The sequence below is a fragment of the Urocitellus parryii genome, chromosome 6 (assembly GCF_045843805.1).
Source record: "Urocitellus parryii isolate mUroPar1 chromosome 6, mUroPar1.hap1, whole genome shotgun sequence".
NCBI classification, from domain to species: Eukaryota; Metazoa; Chordata; class Mammalia; order Rodentia; family Sciuridae; genus Urocitellus; species Urocitellus parryii.
Window position 1 is genome coordinate 77831608 of NC_135536.1, and position 24342 is coordinate 77855949.

The 24342-nt window shown below is 33.6% G+C and overlaps 1 protein-coding gene across 7 annotated transcripts in view; it reads left to right on the top strand.

The window, feature by feature from the left end:
• Ddhd1 (DDHD domain containing 1) overlaps positions 1–24342 on the top strand; it is a 76234-nt gene that overhangs the window by 39533 nt on the left and 12359 nt on the right. For all 7 annotated transcript variants that reach the window (XM_026411038.2, XM_077799499.1, XM_026411036.2 and 4 more), the window contains 5 exons: positions 5161–5267; positions 9535–9641; positions 16871–17133; positions 18870–18945; positions 23123–23272. In XM_026411038.2, the coding sequence (XP_026266823.2) occupies positions 5161–5267; positions 9535–9641; positions 16871–17133; positions 18870–18945; positions 23123–23272 (703 nt within the window). The remainder of the gene's footprint in view (positions 1–5160; positions 5268–9534; positions 9642–16870; positions 17134–18869; positions 18946–23122; positions 23273–24342) is intronic.

Here is a 24342-nt window from a genome sequence, read left to right on the forward strand (position 1 = left end):
AGTTAGCAGCTTAACCTGTCCAATTAATTGCCACCAGAGAAAACATTGGCTGCGTCACCAATACAGAAGACAAAAGTCATTTATCTCATTAATTTAAAGAGATTTGGGCTGGGGATGTGGCTCAAGCGGTAGCGCGCTCGCCTGGCATGCGTACGGCCCGGGTTCGATCCTCAGCACCACATACCAACAAGAATGTTGTGTCCGCCGAGAACTAGAAAATAAATATTGAAAATTCTCTCTCTCTCGCTCTCTCTCCCCTCTCTCTTTAAAATAAATAAATAAATAAATAAAGAGATTTGAGCATAAAGCTGAAATCAGTTATAGAAGTATGGATGTGTGGATTAGTGTGTATCAAAAGATTTAAGTACTTGTGTTAAAAAGGAAATATTAAGGCTAGAAGTTCCATCACAAATTTGGCCCTGAGCCATTTCTTTAAAAGATAGCCACTATAGAAAAATCTGATAAGGTGCAGATTTATGATATAATGAAAACAAGTCAGTTGCTATTTAAAAACAGTTATCTGATTCTGAGGCTTCAAGTAAGTGTTTCTTGAGTCCTTATAAAGTAAATAATGTGTGATGCTAAAGAGTATGTCCTCAGCAATATTGCTATAATAATATAATGTTGAGAGTTTCATTTTACTTTTTATTATAACATCTTAATGCCACCTGATAGATTAAAGTAAAAGTATAATACAACTTTTAAAGAGAATTTTGTGCCAGGGATAGTGGCACAGTCCTATAATCCCAGCTACTTGGGGTGGGGGTGGTGGAGGTAAGGCACGAGGATCACAAGTTCAAGGCCAACTTAAACAGCTTAGCAAAATCCTGTCTTAAAATTTAAAAAATTAAAAAGAATGAGTGGCTCACTGGTAGAGTGCTTGCCAAGCATACACAAGGCTTTCAGTTCAATCACCAATACCAGAAAAGAATATATTTTTTTTTTGATGGATTCTGCTAAGCTACCCTGATCCTTTTTGATTTCCATAGCTTTTATTATAGGAATCTTCACTCTGATTCTAGTTATAGTTTCTGATGAATTGTACATTATTTCCCATGATAATTATATACTGTGTTCAGATGTTCAATCTTTTACTTGAATATCTAGGCTCCTAAGAACTAAGTGTACTGACATATTCTTTCTGGAGTAATTGATAAATAAGAAAGTTATTTCTTTGGATACAAGTGAAGGAAAACTTAACACAGAAAGGCTTAAGCCACAAAGAGTATTTAGTAACTCATTATGCTAAGGAGACTAGGAGTGCTACTGCCACATAAGTCACCAGAATTCCATCAACTTTACCCTGCTTCATTTTGGAGCTACTCCTGAATATATATTGTGGTTCCAGATATGGTATGTAGCTATCTTCTATTCATATTCAAAAATAAAGGACAAATCTTTCTTTCCAGAAGTCCCAGTGAGTCTGTCCATTTCATTGACAGGTGATATTGCATCTAAGAACCTGAATTTGTACATGTGGCCATGCAGAGTCTGGCCAAACTTGTCATAGTCTCTTTTTTCCGATTTCAAAGTATCAACTAAACATTCATTGCCTGGCAGAGAGAACATGAAAGTTTAATAAGCTTCTAATAAGACCGAAATCATGATTTATATGCATAGCATTATAATAGCATAATTTTGGTTATAGTTTTAGCTATAGTAAGACTCAAGATTATTAAAATCAAGAATAAATAAGGGGACATTTCTATCAACTACCAACCTTATAGAAATAGAAAGTATTATAAGGTAACATTATGTATAATTCTATGTTAGTAAACTATTTAGTATAAATAGACAAAATGTCTAGCAATTATAAAAACTACCAAAAAATAGAGTGTTCAAATAGATCTGTACAAAGTAAAGCACTTGAAATAAAAATCAGAAAACTGCACTAAAACAAACCAAAAAATCCCAGAATAGATGACTTCACTGGTGAATCTACCACATATTAAAAGAAGAATCAGCACCAATTCTTCACAAATGCTTGAAAATGTAGAAATTTTCCAGCTCATCCTAAGAGGCCAGTATTACTCTGATATCAAAAGCACTATAAGGAAAAAGAGACCAATATTCATTACAAGTACAAAACACAAAAATATTCAACAAAATATCAGCAAACTGAGTCCAGAATATATAAGGAGAATTAGATATAATGATAAAGTGAGATTTATTCCAGAAATTTAATTCTAACTGAGGTTACTCTTAAAGAGAAAGAGAAGGAGAGATGAAAGAAGATAACAGGGGAAGTGGGGACAGAGAGTAGAAGAGAAAGATGGGTATGTTGTAGCCATGTCCCCAAATTTGCCTTCCTAGAAATGATGCACATTAATTAATAGAATAAAAGGGAGAAAGCACATCATGTGGTTTTTGATATACAAAAGGCATTTGACAGAAATCTAACAACCTTTTGTAATAAAAAGCACTCAGGAAACTAGAAACACAAGGAACTTTCTCAGTCCAATAAAGGAAACTCTAAAGAGCCCTCAGCTAATATTATGCTTTCTCCAAGATCAAGACAAGGATATTACCTGCCACCACTTCTGTTCAACATTGTACTGTGTGTTTAACCCGTGACAGTCAAGAAAGAATGGGGCGGGGGGGGGGGACATCCAAATTAGAAAGAAGTAAAATTCTCTGCTTGTGGTGACATGATGTGAACACAAACACACACACACACAATGTGAAGATGTGTGGGCTAAAATAAAGTCAGTAGATAAAAATTGTTATGGAATTCCGTTAACTATAGTATCAAAAAGAATAAGGAATAAGTTTAACCACAGAATCATAATATTTGGGTGCTAAAAACTATAGTATATCCTTGAAAGAATTTAATTCTAAACAAATAAATGGAGAAGACATCAATGATTATGGATTAGAAGATAATGTGAAAATACTTTTCAAGTTTACCTAACATATTTAATGCAGTCCCTAGTAAAATGCAACCTGTCTTTTAGTAAAAATTGACAGGCTGATTTACATGGAAATGCACAGGACCCAGAATAACCAAAACTATCTTGAAAAAGACCAAAGGTGGAGGACTCTGACTTCTGATTCTGCAACTTACTGCAGCAAGGGACACTGTCAAGAAAATGAAGACAACACTCAGGATAGGAGAAAATATTTGTAAACCACAGATGAGGGTCTGGTATCCAAAGTCGTCTTATAAGTGAACCATAAAAAAGAATTCCAGTTTTTTTTCAGTGGCAGGATTTGAGTAGACATTTTGTCCAAATAGGATATATAAACACTCAAAAAGTACATGAAAAAGATGTTCAGTATTATTAGTATTAAGATTTGATTCACAGTGACAGATGCCCACTTTGATCATTCTTTTAAAAAAATGAGAAACAAGTGTTAGCAAGGATGTGGAAAAGTTAGCAACCAACAAAAACCAACAAAGTTGCTGTTGGGATTGTAAAGTAATATAGCTGCTTTGCAAAACAGTTGAGCGGTTCCTCAAAAGGTTAATTGATAGTATATGGGCTGACAGTATCCCTTCTACGTAGAACTGAAAACATGGCCACACCAAAACTTCTCAGAGAATGTTCTCAGCAACATTATTCATAATAGCAAAAAAAAAAAAAATGGAAGCAATGCCCATCAACCAATGAATAGATAAAAGTGGTATATCAAAATATTATTCAACAGTAAAAAAAAAAAAAAAACAGTGAAGTACTGATTCATGATACAGAGTGGATGAACATTGAAAACATGTTAAATGAGAGGTCAAACCCAAAAGGCAGCATACTTTGATTCCATTTATACATTAAATGTCCATAATAGGCAAATCCACAGAAGCAAAAAGTAGTTTAGTAGTTACCAGAGGCTAGGGAGGAGAAGGATGGGAATAATGCTAAAGAGTATGGTATTTCTTCTTGAAGTGATTAAAAAAAAACTCTGAAATTAGTTGCATATTTGTGAATATAGTAAAAGCTACTGCATTATTCAAAAAAACAACAAAGAACCAGTAAGGCTGTATCAAAAGTAGTGAAACCAAAACTCACAGACCAAGAATGGGAGACAATTCAACCTTCATTAAGGCACACAGCCACAGTGGATAAAATGCCCCACACATTTAAATCTATGAATTAGTAATGGCATGTGGTATGGTCTGGATATCAGTGACCCTCAAAACTTCATAGGTTGACATTTAGTCCCCATTTTCAGGTGTTAATAGGGTGGAAACTTAATCCAATTATGGTGTTTGGTAGGGCCTTAGGGAAGTGATTAGGAACCATATAATGTAATATCAAAATTTATATCCTACAACTTTTTATTTTGAAAACTTAGTAAAATGGAAGAGTTAAACATTTATCCTGCTTTTTTAGATGAACTGTACCTCAATTCTTCAGAAATTATCTGGTTTTCAAGGTATCAGCATATAGATTACATTTTAGAAACATATACTATTTACAGATAAAATTATGTGATATCTGGAATTTTCTTTAAACTATGGGAGAAGAAGCCCTGCACAGTAGCATACTCTTATCTTCTAGCAAATGCGAAGGCTGAGGCAAGAGGATCACAAGTTTGAGCCCAGCCTCAGCAACCTAGTGAGATCCTGTTTCAAAAAGGGGCTGGGGGTATAGCCCAGTGGTAGAGGGCTTCTGACTGAGTTCATCCTTGGTACTGCCCCAGAATTAAATAAATAAAATATGGGGGAAAGGTGTGATTGTTACAAGGGTAGTAAGAAGGAGTTTTTGGAATACCTTGATTGTGTGGTGTTAGCCACAATCTGTACATATACTAAAATTTATATAACTGACAGTAAAAGAAACAAAAATAAATTCATTGATCTTAATTTCTAAAATAAAATTTATATTATAGGGGAAATGAATTGAATAAATAAGAAAAGCCGTGACTTGTTAATATTTGGAGGTAGGTGATGGCCCAGGGGTAATCATACTATTCTGCCTACTAAAAATTCATATAATAAAATGTAAAAAGTTGGAACAATTGAAACCATTGATGGAAAATTTAGGACGATAACTTTGAAGGTACCCTATGCTGCATACTTGCTTTGAGTAGCAATGATTGAAATATAATTAGACAAACTTATAAGGCAATAGAAGTATTATGATTAAGGATGTTTTATATCATAAATACATATGTGAAGTTACTCTCAAAGTTTTGTTTTGCATTTATTTATTTTATTTTTAGGATGAGAGAGGCTGCAAGAAAAATAGAAGAAAGGCATTTTTCCAACCATGCAACACATGTTGAATTTCTGCCTGTTGAGTGGCGGTCAAAACTTACTCTTGATGGAGGTATATTTTGTTTCAAAATCAAGATTTTTAGCCATTGGTAAACTTAGCAAAGTAAATGTAGAAAACTTTTAGAAACAATTTTTGCCTGTTGGGAACAAAATACCTTCCATTTGATTTTCTTGGCTTATACTCACGCATTGCTCTAGATTATTTAAGAAAATAAAATCCATTGTTTTGGTATGTTTTTTAAATAATTGTATTGATTTTGTGTTATTTGGACCATCATATGATTTCACAGATAGCACTGTTTTTGTATGTCTTCTGTGGGTTGGGGGTAAGGGGTAACATGGAAGGAACAAAAAAATTTCTAAAATCCATCTTTTCTAAAATCCAATTTAGCACATTTATCATCATGCTAAAATGCGTCCTTGATGATTTTCAAGGATTCTTCCAGGTCTGTGATATTGTCTCATAGTCAAGAATGTTAGTTTTAGCTTATCAAGCCAAAATGGAATCAAAGGTTATAATAGGTTGTTAAACAAATTCTAGTGACCAAAAAAGAGCTCCCAGCAATAATAGTTCATACATAAAGTTCTGTAAAATAAAAACAGTGTCCTTGGGCTTTCCTCATTCCCCTGATAAATTTCTTAGGCTATTCAGGGATGCAGACAATGAAGATGAATTAATATTTACTAAAACCCCTGAGTTTGTCATTTCTGTTAGGTTTAAACTACTGTGGTAGTTTTGAAGTCACTATGATGAGTGAAAGAAGCCTATTGTGAAAAAATATATACTTGGTGCTTCATTTTTATGGTATTAAGAAAAGGAAGAACTATAGGAACAGAAGTCAGTATTGCCAGGGCTGAAGGAAAGGGAAGGGTTTCAATTCAGAGGGGCAGCGTGTAGAAGCTTTTTGGAGATTGAATAGTGTTGTATCCTGATCATGGTGGCGGTCGAATAAAACTGAATGCATTAGAACTCAGTCAATTTTACTTTGTAAGTTTTTATATAATAATAAAAACATGCTCTAGCAAACATAAGGGTACTTATGAGCGGTGAAAGGCTAAAAACTTTTCCTTTAACTCAAGAATATGCTAAAGATGCCCATATTTAACATTCTGCTTTGAAGCCTCAGCATTGAAATAGTTTAAGAAAAAATAACAGTGATAAGGAATCAAAAAACATCTGATCTGATTTGCAGTTGATGTGTTTATCTATCCACAACATATAAAAGAATACAGAAAAATTTTTAGAATTAGAGAGTTTATCAAGGTTGTAAAATATAGAAGATCCATATAAAAGTAATTTCATTTCTGTATGTCGGAAACAAACAGAAATAACCAAAATACAAGGTCCCAAGAAATAACTAACAAAAGCTATATATTTATATTAAAAAATAAAACTTAAAAATATCAAATTTTACTTATATATAAATACAGATAATTTTCTTAGGTTGGATGATTTAATCTCATACAGGTGTTGATTGTTCCAAATTGATGCATAGATTCCATGCAATTCTAGTCAAAATTTCACTGGAGTTTTTCATGAAACTTAATGTTTCTAAAATTATTACAGAAGAACAGAGGACCAAAAAGAACACAGAACAAGGGAGTAAAAGGGGAGTCATGACTTCTAGATAGCCAGACCTATTATTTAACTTTTGTAATTAAAGCAGTTGAGTATTGGCAAAGGGAAGGCAAATAGACCCCTACCCCAGAGTAGACTTCCTCAACAGACCTGTTCCAAATGTGGAAACCTTATATATTTCAGAGCTGGCATTACAGCTCATTGGTGAAAAGTAAGTTCTGTAAGTGGGCTTGGCAACTGATTGTCCTCTGGGGAAAAAGGAGAAAAATAAAATCCCTACTTAGATTCTAGATGTATAAAAAATCATATTATGGAAGCTAAGACTTTAAAATCTTTTAGAAAAAAACTCAAAAGAGTACCTTTATTATCTCAGAGTAGGGAAGAAATTCTTAAAACATAAAAATATCTTAACTAGGGCTAGGGATGTGGCTCAAGCGGTAGTGCGCTCTCCTGGCATGCGTGCAGCCCGGGTTCGATCCTCAGCACCACATACAAACAAAGATGTTGTGTCCGCAGAGAACTAAAAAATAAATATTAAGAAAAAATTCTCTCTCTCTCTCTCTCTCTCTCCCCCCCCACTCTCTTTAAAAAAAAATATCTTAACTATAAAGTAACTTGGGTAGATTTGATATTAAAATAGGGGCCTCTCTCTATCAATAGACTTTAGACCACAAAGAATGAAAGACAGTCCACAAACTGAGGATAAGTGTTACCTCAGAGTAACAGTCAGAGCTACCAAAGGTTAAATATCCAGAGTAAAGAACAGGAAAAAGGAAGAGGTAAAAAGTATGTATAGATCATATAGGAGAAATACAAAACACTAATAATCAAGTAGATACAAATTAAAATCACAGCAAAATATCATTCACACTAATAAGGAGAAAAATTAAGAAAATGGCAGTGCCAAGTATTCTAGAGATGTGCATCAGTGAAGATTCTCATTCACTACTGGTAGAAATTTAAATTGGTATAATCATTTTGAAAGGTGACATTATCTTATAAAGTTGGGTGTGCATTGACAGATACTGTGGCACAGCAATTTCAGTCCTAAATATTCACCCTAAAGAAAATCATAAAGAGCTAGAAACAACAAATATGTCTCTCAAAGGAGAGGATAAATTGTGTTCTATGTGTGGACTGGGTTGTAATCAGCAGTAAGAATGAGTAGAGGGCTGGGGTTGGGGCTGGGTGGTAGAGCACTCACCTAGCACATGCGGGGCCCTGGGTTCAATCCTCAGCACCACATAAAAATATATAAAATAAAGGTATTGTGTCCAACTACAACTAAAATAAATTATATATATATAAAGAAGGAGTAGAATACAGCCAAATGCATCAACATGGGTGAATCCCAAACCTGATAGAGAGGGAAGCAAACCATGAACAATTAATACAGTGTTCAGAATCAGGCGAAATGGAATAAAATATTTAGGTACTGGCACATAGTAAATGCTATACATACAAGTCATTGACTGTAGTTATTAATATTATTAAACATGTAGTAAATCTTTAAGGAAAGAAAAGCACAATTTATCCCAGCTTCTCTTTGGTGATTATATCTAGGAAAAGAGAGGTCTGATAAATTGTGTTCTATGTGTGGACTGGGTTGTAATCTATATTATATATTTATTTATATATATATTTATATATATAGTGGGCGTTAGACAATGGCAATATTCATTTTGTTGTTGGTGATGGTGCTAGAACTAGAGCCCAGGGCCTTACACATGCAAAGCATATGTTCTCTACCATCAGGTTACACCCCCAACCCAATGGCAATATTCTGAGCAATGTGGTAGAATTGTTTCTTTTTTGTAAATTGTTATTTCAATTGCTCTTATATTATATACTTCTTTTGTATGTATGTGAATTTCACAATAAAACTTTATTGAATGTATTAAAATGAGATTTAAACACTTTTTATATCAGCAAGGTAATCATACCTTTCACTTTAGCAATTTAAATATAACGTATGATCTATGCACAGCCACATTTTTCCCTTTACATCTTTGAAAAGACTTCTCTAGTCTCTGCTTGTCATTGCCTTCCATTCCTTATTACATTGTATTAAAGTGGGGGAAAAAATAAAAACAATATAACATAACTCAATGCAGTAAAAAACTGAAAGATAAAAGAAATTGAAGTTACTAAAATTGTAAGCCTTCTTCTGTCCACCTTGTGCTTTCAAGTAATGATATTCATCTATATATAGTCTTTTGTCATGTTTTTATTAAGAAATCTGAAGTTTTCTGCATATTTTTATTAGGTGACTTTTTTTTTCAACACAGTAAATTACCAGCTTTATCTTGTTACTGAAGAATCCATTGCTAATTTATTTCACTTTATGCATATCTGTCATTGTACAATTCTTGCCCATAGAATCTTTGGTTCACTAAAGATAGATAAATGAAAAGCATGGGAAACTCTTCTTTTTTTAATTTGTTGCTGTTAGTGGCACCAAGCATTCCACATGGACATTTCTAGGCCCAAGACACTTAGATCAAAGAAGTTTTGATGACAGTGGACTTCATCCTTTAATAACATTCCTTTTCTTTTCATGTTCCCTTTTGTTTTTTATTGTTTGGGTTTATTGTTTTTCTTACAGAGTTTGGCAGGAAGGGAAAATCTGTTAGAATCAAAGCAAGTCTTGAATATTTTAAGTGTTAAATTGTTTCAGAAAACAATTTTTCCCCAAACTAAAGACCTCATGTTTTATTTTGTTCTCATTTTGTTTTTGTAGATACTGTTGATTCCATTACTCCTGACAAAGTACGGGGTTTAAGAGATATGCTGAACAGCAGTGCAATGGACATAATGTATTATACTAGCCCACTTTACAGGGATGAAGTAAGTATCATTATCTTATTGCTGTTGAGTATGTTTTCAAGTGAGAGCACATAAATGACCTAAATTTTAACATCTTATGGTCTTTTTTTAAAAAAAAGCTAATGAGAAATTGTAGGAATCAGTTAATCTATAAATAGCCTGTATTTAATAGTGAATTTGATACTTCAAACTAGACATTGTGACCCTTTCATAAATGGGTAGTCCCTTGGGTAGAGGATTGCTTAGAAAATAGTTATTTGAAAAATACCAGTTTTTGCAAATCTCATTAATTATATCTCTGTTGTCTTCACAAGAGTTTGAGACACTTAAGAGATTTCCCTCAAATTATTTGTATGCAGTAGACTGACTTTCATTGCCCCACTTCTCTAATGGATCCAGGTAGCTCTCAAATGGTAGTGTTGCTCATATATCACCCCGATAATACTGAAGCAGGTAGGAGGTGAAGGTTTATTCAGTGGGGTGAGAGAAACTCAACCAAATGTGCCTTGTCACTTTTTTGGAGAAGGAATTCTGTTTCATAGGAATAACGAATACTTGTTAATTACCTAATATGTATTAACATCTAACCTCATAAAAACCCTGTGAAGTAAGTGGGAGTAATATCCTCACTTAAAAGGTAAAGAAACTAATGGAAGGAGAGGTTAAGGGCCTTGCCCAAAGTGTCTCACCTAGGAAGTGGCAGAGCCAGGGTTTGAACCAGGTGATAGAGCTCCATAGCATGTGCTGTTCACCACTCCTCTCTCTCTGTTCACAGTATGGCCGATCTGCTGTCTATTCACTGGTTGTTTTGACTTCTCTGGGCCTTTAACTTAATCAATACATATTTAGTGAGTGCTTACTCTATACCAAATACTGGCTAACATTGGGCCACTTTGAACTGTTAGCCCTTATTAGTAGAGAGACAGGGAGTGTCAGTGTAGGTGTTTGAAAGTAAAATCAGTTGCTTTGGCTAAATTCTTTTATCAGGAATCTTAAGTAAGATTTCATGATATATATGCTAATCAGCTGCTAGAAGAAATTTTGAACTAAGGAAATTATCGACACATTTATTGAAAATTTGTTTATTGAGAACTTATTATGTATAAGATAGAGTACACAGTGGAAGGGGAGGACAAAGATAGGAGGACCTACCCCCAAGAAGGTTTAAAACAGTGTGTTACAGTACAGTGTGTTACATGAGCACACAGTCCTGAAATGCAGTATCTGCAGAAAAGAAGTCATGGAAAGTTTTTAAATTGTTCTTTTTACTCCCTGAAAAATATTTTAGGCTTATTGTTATAATTAAGATAAGTTTGTATTTTCATATTTCTCCTTAATCACATATGGCCCCAGTTTTTTTTTTTTTCTAAAAATGCCATTGGAATTCTTCAAGTTGTATAGGGGCCATACAGACTTCTTGATTCCAGGCCACCTGTAACACATAATTTTTGGATGACCTCTCCATCTACAAAATGGGTGTTCTAACAGTAATTACTTTATAGGATTCTTGTGCAGATTGAGATAATGCATTAATATGGCACATGGCAGTCAGTAATTAAGTTATTACAGTAATTAATAGTTATTACTATAATAATAGTAAATCGTTTGATTCTGAATCCCGTCAAAATTCTCCAGTTATGAAGTAGATGCACTACTTCATACAGACACCTCTACTTTGATAAGAGAAGGAAAGGCTTGATATTTCTATCAAATATCTTTTATTAGTTTTTAATCTAAAAACATTCCTGACTTCAAACAACTTGAAATGGAGTGAAGCCTGGCAATAGGGTTTAATGTATATGTTGCCGAGAGTATACAAAGATCATACTTTTTTTAGTAACCTATACCTATCTTTATAATAATCATGTAAACCATTTCAAAACTACTGAGTTTATTGTTTTATATGCATTAAATTAATTTATACATTTAGTTTTTCTAGACTATATAAAGTGACTTGAGTTCGAAACGTTAGTAACAGATAGTATTGTTTGTGTCTTGTCCCTCCCATTTTTAATTTTCTTGGGGGGAGGGAAAAATGGTTATATTCCACACCCAGTTCTGTGTTCATAAATGCAAGCAAGAAATGGTGTAAGCCCAAATAGTGTCTAAAGGAATAAAGGGAAGCAATAAATTCGAAATATAATTATAAGAAACAATTAAGAGGACTTGGAATGCTTTGTTATGAGTAATGACAAGTTTCGAAGAGGCAAAGATGACTTGTGATTTCTAGCTTAGGTAGCTGGTAGATGGTTCTGATATTAACCAGCAGTGGAAGAGTAGAAACTAGATACTTTTGTGGGTGAGAAGGGTAAAACATTAGAAAATAATGAGTTATGCTTGCTAAATTTTAGGTATGTTTAGTAAGATTTTTCTTCTAGAATTGTACAGTATAGACTTAGACAAACAAGGCTAAAAATTAGCTTCAGAAGCATTCATATTCAGGTTTCTAAAAAATGTAATGGCCTTGAAAAGTAAGATTGTCCAGAAAAAAATGTAAGATAGAAAGAGAACTTATTGGCAGTAGTGAGAAACAAAAAGGGAAGAAAAATATGGCCAGTTCTACCACATTCTCCACACAGTTTACAAAACTAGTAGTATAGGTCTGAAATAGAATAAAGAAGATGTTAGCCTCCTAGACACCAGCTAGAAGTCAGCAATGACTTCAGTATATTCTTTACTTACAGGCTAACATACCATACCATTTACCAGAAGGTGAGAGAAGCTACAAGAAGAATTACTGTTCTGAACCTAATTCTAACCAACAAGGAAGGCCTATATCGTGGAATAGAAACTAGTCAGTTATGTGTTCATAGTCTTTCATTAGTATACTGTGGGCATTGTTAGCTATGTGTTGAGGTTAGGAAACTGAACTATAATATTGTAAATGGAACCATTGCGGTGGAAGACAAAGAGAATGAGAACATACTTCTACTACTACATACACACACATGATTGGTAATATCCCTAAGAGGATATGATCAAGGTTAAAATGTGCTGAAGCAGGTTCCCAAATAGTAATAATAAGAGCATTAAAAAGCTGGCATTAATAACAAGAATAGAAAAAAAAGTGTCTGATTCAAAGCTCTGACCACTGGCTAATGACATTTGAGAAATTCATCACTTTTTATTCTGTTCTTATATCTGCAAAGATAATTATTTTCAGAATGAAATCAGTCTTTGACAGTGTTTTCCAAACATCCCTGATTAAAACTGTCACTTGGTTCTTATTAAAAATACAGGCAAAAAAGAGCCTTATGGGGGAGACTAGAATTGAAGGTATCAATCTGAACTCAGGATATCTAAAATTTGTGCATATAGATATTATGTGCATTTGTAGGTGAATGTGTTTATGTACTTGCATGCATTTCCAAGCTTGGTCCACTAAATGGCAAAAAATGCAGAGACACCCTGGTCATAGCAAACATAACCAGCACCTAGATCTTTGCCTTGAAGTATTTACTATATTTGCAGTAAGTATTTACTGCCCCTGAAAAACTCTAGGGTTCCTCATGGAAGTGGCCAATTCTGTGTCTAGGACAACTTGTTATGATAGAAAGTGGGAAAATCTTCAAAAAGACAACAGGGTAGGTCTCGAGGACACCAGAGCCCAAGCAGCAGTTCCCACTGGCCAAATCTAGAATAATTTGAGGACCAAAATGTTAACTAATTATTTGTATTTATTGTAAGGAATTGTTAGTATATTTTTATGGAATTATAATAACGGATTGAATCGCTTAAAAATCCTACCTCAAAATTAGTTATAAATAGATAAATGGGAAGAAGGAAAGTTCCTTGCTTACAGTAGAATACCAGAGGCTGACTGGAGGGATGCTGGAATTGGAAAATCATTTGCAGCCATCATGGTAGGATCAGATTAAAGATGATTAGGCACAAATCATCAATGGATACTAAATTAGCAGCAATTTTTTGATGAAGAGCAGGATATTTGCATTATCGTAAAGTGTATCTGTACAAGGCTGCTCATTAGTTTAAAAAGCAGAAAAGGTAATTATACATGGGAGAATTCAGGCAACACTTACACTAGTATTCCTGAGGGACAGATGGACATTATGTACCTCCTGATACTGTACCCAGAGGAGGACACAGTGTTACTTATGCAGTGTTCTAATTATGAGGAAACATCAGGGACACAAAATGAGGACATTCTAACAAAATGTAGGAATAGGACTGTGTTCTTTAAAAATACCAATATCATAAAAGATAAAGAATGGCTTTGGAAAATATTCCAGATTAAAGGAGGCTAATGATAGCTAAATACAGTATCCCATGCTAGGCTGCATCCTGTAATGGATGAGGGAAACTGCAATAAAGGACTGACTGGATTGAAATATGAATGGCAAACTATATAAAATATTGCATCAAAGTAAAGTTATGAAATCAATAACTATGTTATGATTATTTCTAATTTTAGGAAATATAAAATGAAGTATATAAGGGTAAAAGACCATGATATATGCAGTATATCCTCAAATGTTTCCCAGAAATGTTCAAGTGTGTTATGGAAGCAGAGATACAAATGATAAAGCAATTAACTATAATGCTAATAATAGGTGAATCTAGATAAAGATTATATGTGTGATGTTTGTGCTGCTTTTTATTTTGCAACATTTTATGCATTTGAAGTTATTTTTAAATAAAAAGGTACAAAAGGGAAGTACAAAGAAAAGTTTTCCCTCCCCTGGAGAGTCTAGTCCAGTGGATCTGAGATGAACCTGTGGATTTATATTTTAAGAGTTGCCCCGGTGATGCCATCAGGGAGTTTTGGGAAGCACTGCTTAAGGCATTTTGAAGGACAAAAGAGGTGTGTAATAAGTGAGAAGAGGGCAAAAACTATTATTTCTTTAAAAGGAGATTAAAATTCATCTAACATGAAGTCAATGTAAGGCAACATACTAAAGTAAATTATTTAAAAGTATATATTTCCACAAAGATGGGGGTGGACCTCTTGAAAATTAAAGGGAGCTCTAGAGGAAAAAGGGACCAAGGGTGGGGAGGAAAGAGAGGGAGTGCTGGGGAGTGATATTGGCCAACTTATATTATTATATTGTGTACATGTGCGGATATATAACAACAAATTCCATCAAAATGTATAGCTAGGGGCTGGGGTTGTTGCTCAGTGCTAGAACTCTTGCCTAGCATGTGAGGCAAGCACCACATAAAAACAAGTAAATAAAAGAGATATTGTGGGCTGGGGATGTGGCTCAAGCGGTAGCGCGCTCGCCTGGCATGCGTGCGGCCCGGGTTCGATCCTCAGCACCACATACCAACAAAGATGTTGTGTCCGCCGAGAACTAAAAAATAAATATTAAAAATTCTCTCTCTCTCTCTTTCTCTCCTCTCTCACTCTCTCTTTATAAAAAAAAAAAGAGAGATATTGTGTTCATATACAACTACAAAAAGTATTTTTTTTAAAAAAAATGTACAACTATAATGCACCAATAAAACAATAAGAACAAAAGTGGTAGAATATTTCTGGGTTCAATCTCCAACACTGAAGGGGAAAAAAAAAAAAGCAAAAACCAGGGACAGGAGGTGTAACTTAGTATTAGAGCATGTGCCTAGCATGTACAAGGCCTGGAATCAACCCCAGCACCACCACCCCCCCCCAAAAAAAAAAATTGTCACTTCTAAAGGAATTTATTTTATCTAAGCATTAGGTCTTTCTGCACCTCCATCATATAGATTGTAAATCAGGAAAATTACAAAATTTTAAGGATTATTGATATTCTTATAAAAGCCAAATCCAAAGCATTACATGATAGCTGTAATGTAATTCAAACAGCCCTATGGTTTCATATCACACTGCATACCTCTGAAACTACATTAACCAGACATACAGTCCAAGTCTTTGAGGGTCTTTATGTGCATTTCCCACTGAAATAGTTACTGAAGTGTCATCCCTATGCTAGCAGCATCAGCACCTTGTGGGAACTATTGCAAATGCAAATTCCCAGGCCCATCTCAGAACTTCTGAATCAGGAACTCTGGGGTGGAGCCTAGCAATCTGTGTTGACCAAGCCCTCCAGGTGATTCTAATGCATGTTGAAAAGTGGAAAACGATAGCACTAAATCATAGAAGTAAAACTCATGCATTCCTCCTTAGAAGAAATGCAGCTTATAATCCTTCCACATTCTACCACCTCATCTTATTCTGCTCTTTCTTCATTGACTGGATATATTTCAGCAGACATGATATGTGGTTTCAATAGTTTTGACTAAATGTCAGTATTATGTTATAGAGTTCTGAGATATCAACAAAAAGTACATCATGCCTTCATTCCTGTCATTTTTATCCCTGCACAATCATAAAATGCTCAAATGATTTACATTTATATCAGCAGGTAAAGAATGAATGTTCAATAAAATTTGGTGGAGGGTATTTGTCTCTTGATATAATAACAAGATTGAAAGTAGATGCAGCAAATACTAATCTTTGTATCAGAGTAGCAATCGACATACTAAGAAATACTGATATGAGAAATAGAACATCAAGCAGAATATAATCAAAGAGAAGTAAATCATGATAGGAAGAAGAGAAAACTGCCTTAAAACCAAGTCAGGACCCCAGTATAGGTCTGAGTAACAAAAGAACCTTATTCAAAATCTTATGGAATATTTCAGTAATACTTGTTGATGCTTAATTTCATATAAAGCAGTTTTACAAAGAAAAATTAAAAGATACTTTCTACTTATAAACCTCTAAATTTTAAAAAACCCTGCTTTTTAACCATAAAAATCAACTTTTTACTCATTTAATAAATATCACCAATATAATGGAGATTTTAGAATATCAAGTATGTTAGTATATCACTTATAAACTTACATACTCATTTTCTAAAATTTAGTATGACTAAAAATCACAAAGCACAAAAATTTGGAATTGCATGTATATAATAAGTTGCAATGAGGAAGAAATTTCCAGGGGCCTTTGGAAACCTAACTGGAATCTTCATGGAACTTTTTAATCTGTAGAACTGCTGTCTCCTATAGTTGATTTAATGACATAATGGATCTTTGTGGATAATATCTGCATATGTATTCTGAAGTGATGATTAGGACTGAATATTACATATATCCTCATTCCTGCAAGGTTGTAAGTCAACTGAGTTAATTCTAATAATCTAAGTATATTAGGTCAGTATTGTTTGTTTCTCTTTATATATTTTAGCTTAGAAGTGAAGCTTATAATACTCAGTGATAACTCTAATATATTTTCTTATTTCACACAGCTAGTTAAAGGCCTTCAGCAAGAGCTGAATCGATTATATTCCCTTTTCTGTTCTCGGAATCCAGACTTTGAAGAAAAAGGGGGTAAAGTCTCAATAGTGTCCCACTCCTTGGGATGTGTAATCACTTACGACATAATGACTGGCTGGAATCCAGTTCGACTCTACGAACAGTTGCTACAGAAGGAAGAAGAATTGCCTGATGAACGGTGGATGAGCTATGAAGAAAGACATCTTCTTGATGAACTCTATATAACAAAACGACGGTAAAATAGCCTCATCCATTGAAAGAATTTTTTAATGTCTGTATGGAATTACTAGACCTCCTAGAAGAAAACTTCAGAATTTCCATGAAAAGAAATTATACATTGTTTAGGATACAAAAATTACTAGATAACATCCCTTATCAAGCTAGAGACTGTTAATTTTCATGTTAATTATATGCATTTTCCTGTAGCATTAAATAGTTTTGGAATCCTCCTGATTTTCCTTCCATCTTTCCTCACAAGTTACTAGGAGTTAAATCTAAAACTGATCCCAGCCTGAGTCAGTGCATAAGAACCCTTATTAAAGATCTACACTGGTTTGTAGATTGTAGTTTTACTGGTCTATAGAGGCAGATCTCTACCTTTTTTCTTATTGTTCTGGAAACAGTTTTAAAACACTTTTTCTTGGAAAGTATGTTTTTAAATATGTTATATAAACATAATTGTATATATAATATAATTATAAACAGATGTTATTTAATCATTTGTGGCCTTCCTGATACTATCTTTTAATTCTTTGCTGCATTCTCTCTAGTTAATAACCCATCTTCTTTGTTCTCTTGATGACTACATTCATCTGATATATTCTGATAAAACAATGAAAAACCATTCATTTTGATAGTATTATATAAAGACAGCTGAGTTAATTGACTATAATTTTATTCAGGAAGCTTTTTTATTTTTTAGTCTTAGGGAAGGTATCCAAGAATTTCCTTTAAGATCTTATTAAGAAACAGAGGATAGACACGTAAATATTTTAGTATCAAAGTAATTGGTAGTTTTGAAAGAAAATGTCATATCTGACAAGACTCAGCTTTTTGTTTGCATTCCTGATACTGGGGAATCAAACCCAGAACCTTACACATGCTAGACAATTACTCTACCTCTGAGCTATACCCCAACCCCTACAGCAGCATTTTAGGTGTATAAGTCCAATTAAATTTTGTTGAAAAACAGGCAGAAAATTAACTATATAGTTTAGTTTATTTTTTGGCGGGGGGGGGCGGGTAACTTAGTTCTATGGTTTATTAAGTATAAGTTAGTAGGGAAATTGAAATGAGAAAAAGATGAAATAACCCAAATATTCATCAACAGAGAAGGGTCAAACTGTGATTTGTCATATGATGTTATAAAAATTGAAGTAGGACAGGAAGCAATGAAATGAAAAGAGCTCTTAAGATTCATTTAGGAAAGGACATTTTAAAAAGAAAAGATAATGGACAAGTGAGTATTAACCATATGGTGTAATTTTTTTAAAGATATGTATGTGCATATATATATATATATATCTGATATTTTACTAAAATAAATTACTATAAAAATAAAGATGGATTGGGTTTGTAACTCAATGATAGCATTTGCCTAACAGGCCCTGGATTCAATCCCCAGCATGGTGGGGGTGGGAGAATTACTAATAGCAGGTGTCATGAGAAATGGTGTTTTTTTTATCTTTGTTTTATTTATTTTTTTCTTTGCTATGATGCTGAGGATCGAACCCACTGCCTCACACATGTTAGGCAAGCAGCATTCTACCACTGAGCCCCAACCCCAGCCTATGAGAAGAGTTTTGAGTCATTATTTTTATAAAATATTGTCAACAGGAATTATTGTTAGGGATTGATAAAGTGTCATCATTTGCTTCTTTATAGACATTTTAATAAGTGTCTAATGAGATGCTAACCCTTAATGATACATTATAAGTGTGTTTGTGTGTATAATCTCATGCCACTTCCTAGGCTGAGAGAAATAGAAGAACGGCTGCATGAATTGAAGGCATCGTCTATAACACAAACACCTGCCTTAAAATTTAAGGTAAGGAAAAAGTGATCAGTTTTTTATTATCTTGGTATTTTTTAAACATTTAAATATGACTTTATGATGCAAATGAATGTTTAATCATGAATGTTATTAAACATATTTTCTGAGATGGATACTGTCAGTTTATAGGTTTTACAAGGAAAAGAATGGACAAGATAGTTCTTCAGCCTTCAGGGTATAACAAAGTATTATTATTATTATGGTTCTTCAACCCTCAGGATATAACAAAGTATTATTAGTGTATTAGTGTCATCAACAGTATACAAAATGATACATACACAGGAGAGGGAAGTTTTAATATTGCTTGGAGAGACGAGTATACTAGTAAATGTTTAGCGCACTACATAACATCTTCTTTCTCATATAACAAAGGAATGATATTTATATTTAATCTCTGAATAGATTAGATTTGACCAAGTGAAAAAAAAAATCAGAGATGCTATTCTGCGTAAAAGGAATAGTATAAACAAAGGTATGGAGGGCTATAACTTGATAGTACCTCAAGAAACACCAAATAATCTAGAGTAGCACAGAATAAAAGTAGAGATCTAGGAAATATAAATGTTTGCTATTTAGAATTAACAAATCTTAATGACCAACTAATGGTCAGTGGTGAGAAAAAATAAGTGGAAGTATAAAAGCAGTGATCCAGGAATGGAAAGCTGGAACTTCAATCAATGAAGAGTATATGACAAGAGCCCAAGACACAGATTCACAGGATTGGTTGGCTGAAATTCTCAGGACTTAAAGGGGACTATAAGCAAGCAGGAATAACTAGAAATAAGAAATTTATGTCTGAGATGGGCAGTGGAACCATTTCAGAGTTTTTGAACATCAGAATGACCTGTAAGAAGCTGGGGCTCAGGAAAATGTAAAGTGGCAGAGAGATGTTGGCATTGACAGGTCTATTGGGAAAGATACACCCTGTAGCTAAACAACAAACAGCTGTTTGTAGTAGTAAGTGGAGGATGCTATGAATTTCCTAGGACTTGCTTCCTTTTGAATATATGTTCATGTCTAGTGTATTACATTACCTCTTCTTTCTCATATCCCAAGAATTTAAAATACAGGTTTAACGTGTGGAGTAATGCAGAAAATTTTCTTAAATGGATTTATTGACTATTGATTTGCAAAGTTTTTTTTTTTTTTTAATACATTAAAAGATCATATGGTAGGGCTGGGATTGTAGCACAGTGGTAGAGTGCTTGCTTAGCATGTGCGAGGCACTGGGTTCGATCCTCAGCACTACATAAAAATAAATAAAATAAAGATCATCAACAACTAAAAAATTTTTTTTTAAGAATCACATGGTAAACTTGTAACATTCATTTAAAGAGCACAGTCTTTGGAATTACCTATACCTAGAATTTGAGTTTTGTCTTTATCATTATATAATTAATGCTAACTATATAAAATTGATCTGGTAGAAAAAGTACACTCTTCTATTTTATGTTCTGGATGTTTACAAGTTGGGTATGATCCATTAAATGTGTAAGGATCTCAGAATTCAATACCACATTACTAGAATACATATACTATAATTGAATATCTTTCTGAAACATAGTCATATATAGTCTTTATATGGGTTTTTAGTTGTTATTTAATTAGAAAAATGATACAGAAACTGAATTTAGAAATAAATATCTAATGTATTGGCAAATGACATCTGCCAGTTTAGGAGTCCAGGGACTTAAAGGGAACAGAAGTTTTCATGCCTATAGTCAGGAGATGGATTTACTTTCAGAATACTGCTGTTAGTTCTGTCACAGTTGACCTCTGAACTTAAAAGAGAAGAATATTAACAAGCATCAGTGTGGAGAATGAAAACTGTGTTCTAGCCATTGGGTGTTCCCCTAACTAGTTAGCTAATGTTAGAGAAATCATTTAACATTCCTGAATTTATCTTTTTGTTTATCCCTGAACAAAGATGTTAAACCAAATGTGTAAAACTCTTTTTTACTCTTAAAATTTTTGATGGCTAACAGATATCACTAAAGCTGTTATTACCTTTTTATGAGAGAATGACCCCTTTGTTTATCAAACTGCAGTCTCATCATTATCAAAAGAAAAAGTTGTTTATTCTAGGTATAACAGTTGAGCAAGCATTTATGAAATGTCTGACAGATATGTGAAGCAGTTTGCTAAGTAGAGCATATGTGTGCATATGTGTAATCACTATATGCATCAAGCAGAAAGACTTTACATGACTTTCTCTTGTGTGACTATTTTTTGTGTCTTTTTTGATACTTCTTTTCTCAAGTTTTAGAAGAAATGAATGTTATTCCATTCAAAACTTAGTATTATCCTCTGTGACTCTATTACTTAAAATGCTTTTTCTTTGGGCTGGGCATGTAGCTTAGTGGTAGAGCACTTGCCTAGCATGTGTGAGGCCCTGGGTTCAATCCCCAGTGTCACAAAGTAATATAAAAGGCTTTATTTTTAATTTTTATCTACATAAGTAATTTTTATCAACCTTCAAACATGTTGAAAATTATCCTTTAAAAAATATGTATGTATATGTAAATTTTTTGATGGGGGTGGGAGAAAAATCATTCCAGAGTCTGTTTAGAAGGATTAAAGGTGTATAAAATTAGAGGCAAGGCCTCTGTCACAATATAGTTCAGATGAAGGTGATGAGGTGGAATGTTCAGGTTAGAATCTGTTAGAGTAATTTATTGAATGATGGGAGTGAGAGGGAAGGATGAATGTGGGATCTTACTCATCAAGATAGGACATATGAGAGTTTGGGTGGATTTTGGCAGGAAAGATGTTATATTCTCTATATTACCCAGTGCTGTTGGCCACCCATATTTCCTTGAAACCCTCACTTCCCTTGTCTTCTATGATCCCACTTTACCACCCTGTCCCTTTCTTCTTTTTCCTATCTCTTTTGTAGCTTCCCTTCCACCTGCCAATTAAATGTAGATACACATTCTACATATAACCCTTTTCTTATTCTTTGCACTTCCTAGGCAAGCTTACTGTTTTCTTATTTTTTACATGCTACTTCTATGATGGTGATACATAGACTCGGATAACACATCTATCTGTATCTCTTACCCCAAAATTTTAACTACATATTACATGTTACAGATACCGCAAACTTATTGTGTGAACAGAAATGGAATTTACCTGGAGATTCCTATTACAATTAATGGAACCATTGTCCTCTCAGTCAGGCAGACCCAAATCTTGTGAATTGTCTGTCAGCCATTCCTGATCCCCATCTCCATTCCATAATGTTATCTCACTCTGTTCTCATATTTCCATTTATGAATGGAACAGCTTGTCCTGCCCTTTTTAAGATAATCTCTTGCCTCAACCTTTTCAGTATATTTCTAAATTTTCTCAAAGTCAGTAATCTCTCAATTTTTTAATTCATCCATACACTACTATCAGGTTTATCTTCTAATCAGACAAATCCTTTTCTTCACTACCTGTAAAATTAAGCCCGACTTCCTTTTTTTTTAGCTCAACTTTCTTAATCTAACAATGACCTGAGCATTATCATCCTTACCTACATTTGTTCCATACATAATTTTTCAGTCATATCTGTTTCTGTTCTCAAAAATAAGGATTTCCCCTTCCTCTTTAGTTCATGTGCGTCTGTCATTCTTTTCAGCTCCAGTGTCCCAACCTCATCTGTAGAAATTCTTTTCATTTTTACTATTTACTGCAAATACTGCCTGTCTCTTAGAGCCTTAAGAGTTAGAATTAATAATTCCTTTCTCCACTCTTTTATGGCACTCTTTCCACTTGTTAAGCCCTTATTTTATTCTTCATAGGATTGCAAACTCAGAAGAACCTCTTACTAGTCCTTTTGATCTTGACCCATTCACAACACCTAGCATATTCATACAAAGTAGTAGCTCAGCAAATCTTTGAATATATGGAAACACAATGAAATGGTCTTCTTTCTCCTTAGTTTTCTTCTAATTATATTTTGGCTTTTGTAAGATTTGAAAATAATGAAATCCTTCCAGAAACAGATTATTTTAGAGTGATAAATGGTTGACATATAATTAATAAGTAATTCAGATACCATTTGAACAAAGCTTTTTAAAAACAAATAGAGATAATTTTGTTATTTATATTTCACTATTTAACATGTCCAAATTCTGTTGAAAAATAACAATCATTTTTAAAATTCAGGATGCCTTATTCATTTTAGGTTGAGAATTTCTTCTGTATGGGATCCCCACTAGCTGTTTTTTTGGCATTGCGTGGCATCCGCCCAGGAAACACTGGAAGTCAAGACCATATTTTACCTAGAGAGATTTGTAACCGGTTGCTAAATATTTTCCATCCTACAGATCCAGTGGTGAGTTATAATGTACATTTTTTTTCTCAATACTAAATTATTCCTTAAACAAAATCTACAGAAAACCTTGCCCCAGGTATCATTGAATTTACAAAAAGAGTTTATCTGATTTATTGCAAAAAATTATATTCTTTGTGTCTTGGTTCATTTAGAGCTCATGAAATAAAATACTTTAGAAATCGTCTGTTTATGTTGTAATATAAGGACATAATATTGCCCCTGGCCAATTAATACAAGAGATAAGGGTCTACCAGACTTTCAAACCTTAAACACATTGTGTTATCAATAATTAGGAATGAGAAATCTTAAAAATCCTGATTTTTAAATACCTTTTTCTCCTACACATTTTCCAATATTAGAAGGTTTTATAGATCCCCTTAAAAATAAAAATATTCAAATATTAAATATGAAAAAGTGAAACTATTTTAGCCCAATAGAAATGTTGGATTTTTTTCCATTCTCCATTTTATTTGTGTTGTAAATAATGATTTTTAATGTATGCACATTCCAAGGATCTTGCATCTAGGTAAACTGTGTAATGCCAAATAAGATTTTTTAGACAAGAAAAATACTCTGGGCCAGGGATGTAGTGCATTGGGAGAGTGTGCTTAGCACACAAGAGGCCCTGGTTTCAGTCCTCATCCCAAACAAAACAAAACAAATATGTTTCCAAAAGTCCTTTGGGAATGAAGGCTAGGAATAACTAAATAGTAAAACAAATAAAATGGCATTCATTCTCTGAATAGTAGCTTTTGTTTTAATTCTGTGAATCCTTTCAAAGAACCCTTAGCCAGTACCAACTAATATGCTATTTACTAATACTCAAATATTAGAAAATCTCCCATATGTGAAGGACTCATAACTGCCATATTTAAGAAACAAACTTCACCTGGAATTAAATTACTGGAAATAAACTTCAACTAGATACATCTGGGAGTCTCTGATGTTAGACTCAAATACAGACTACACAATCTTGGCTAAGTCATTTCTGAGCCTGTATCTAATGTATATGATGCAGTTAATAATATTTTACCTTACAGGGTTGTTTTGATTAAGTAAAACGTGTGAAA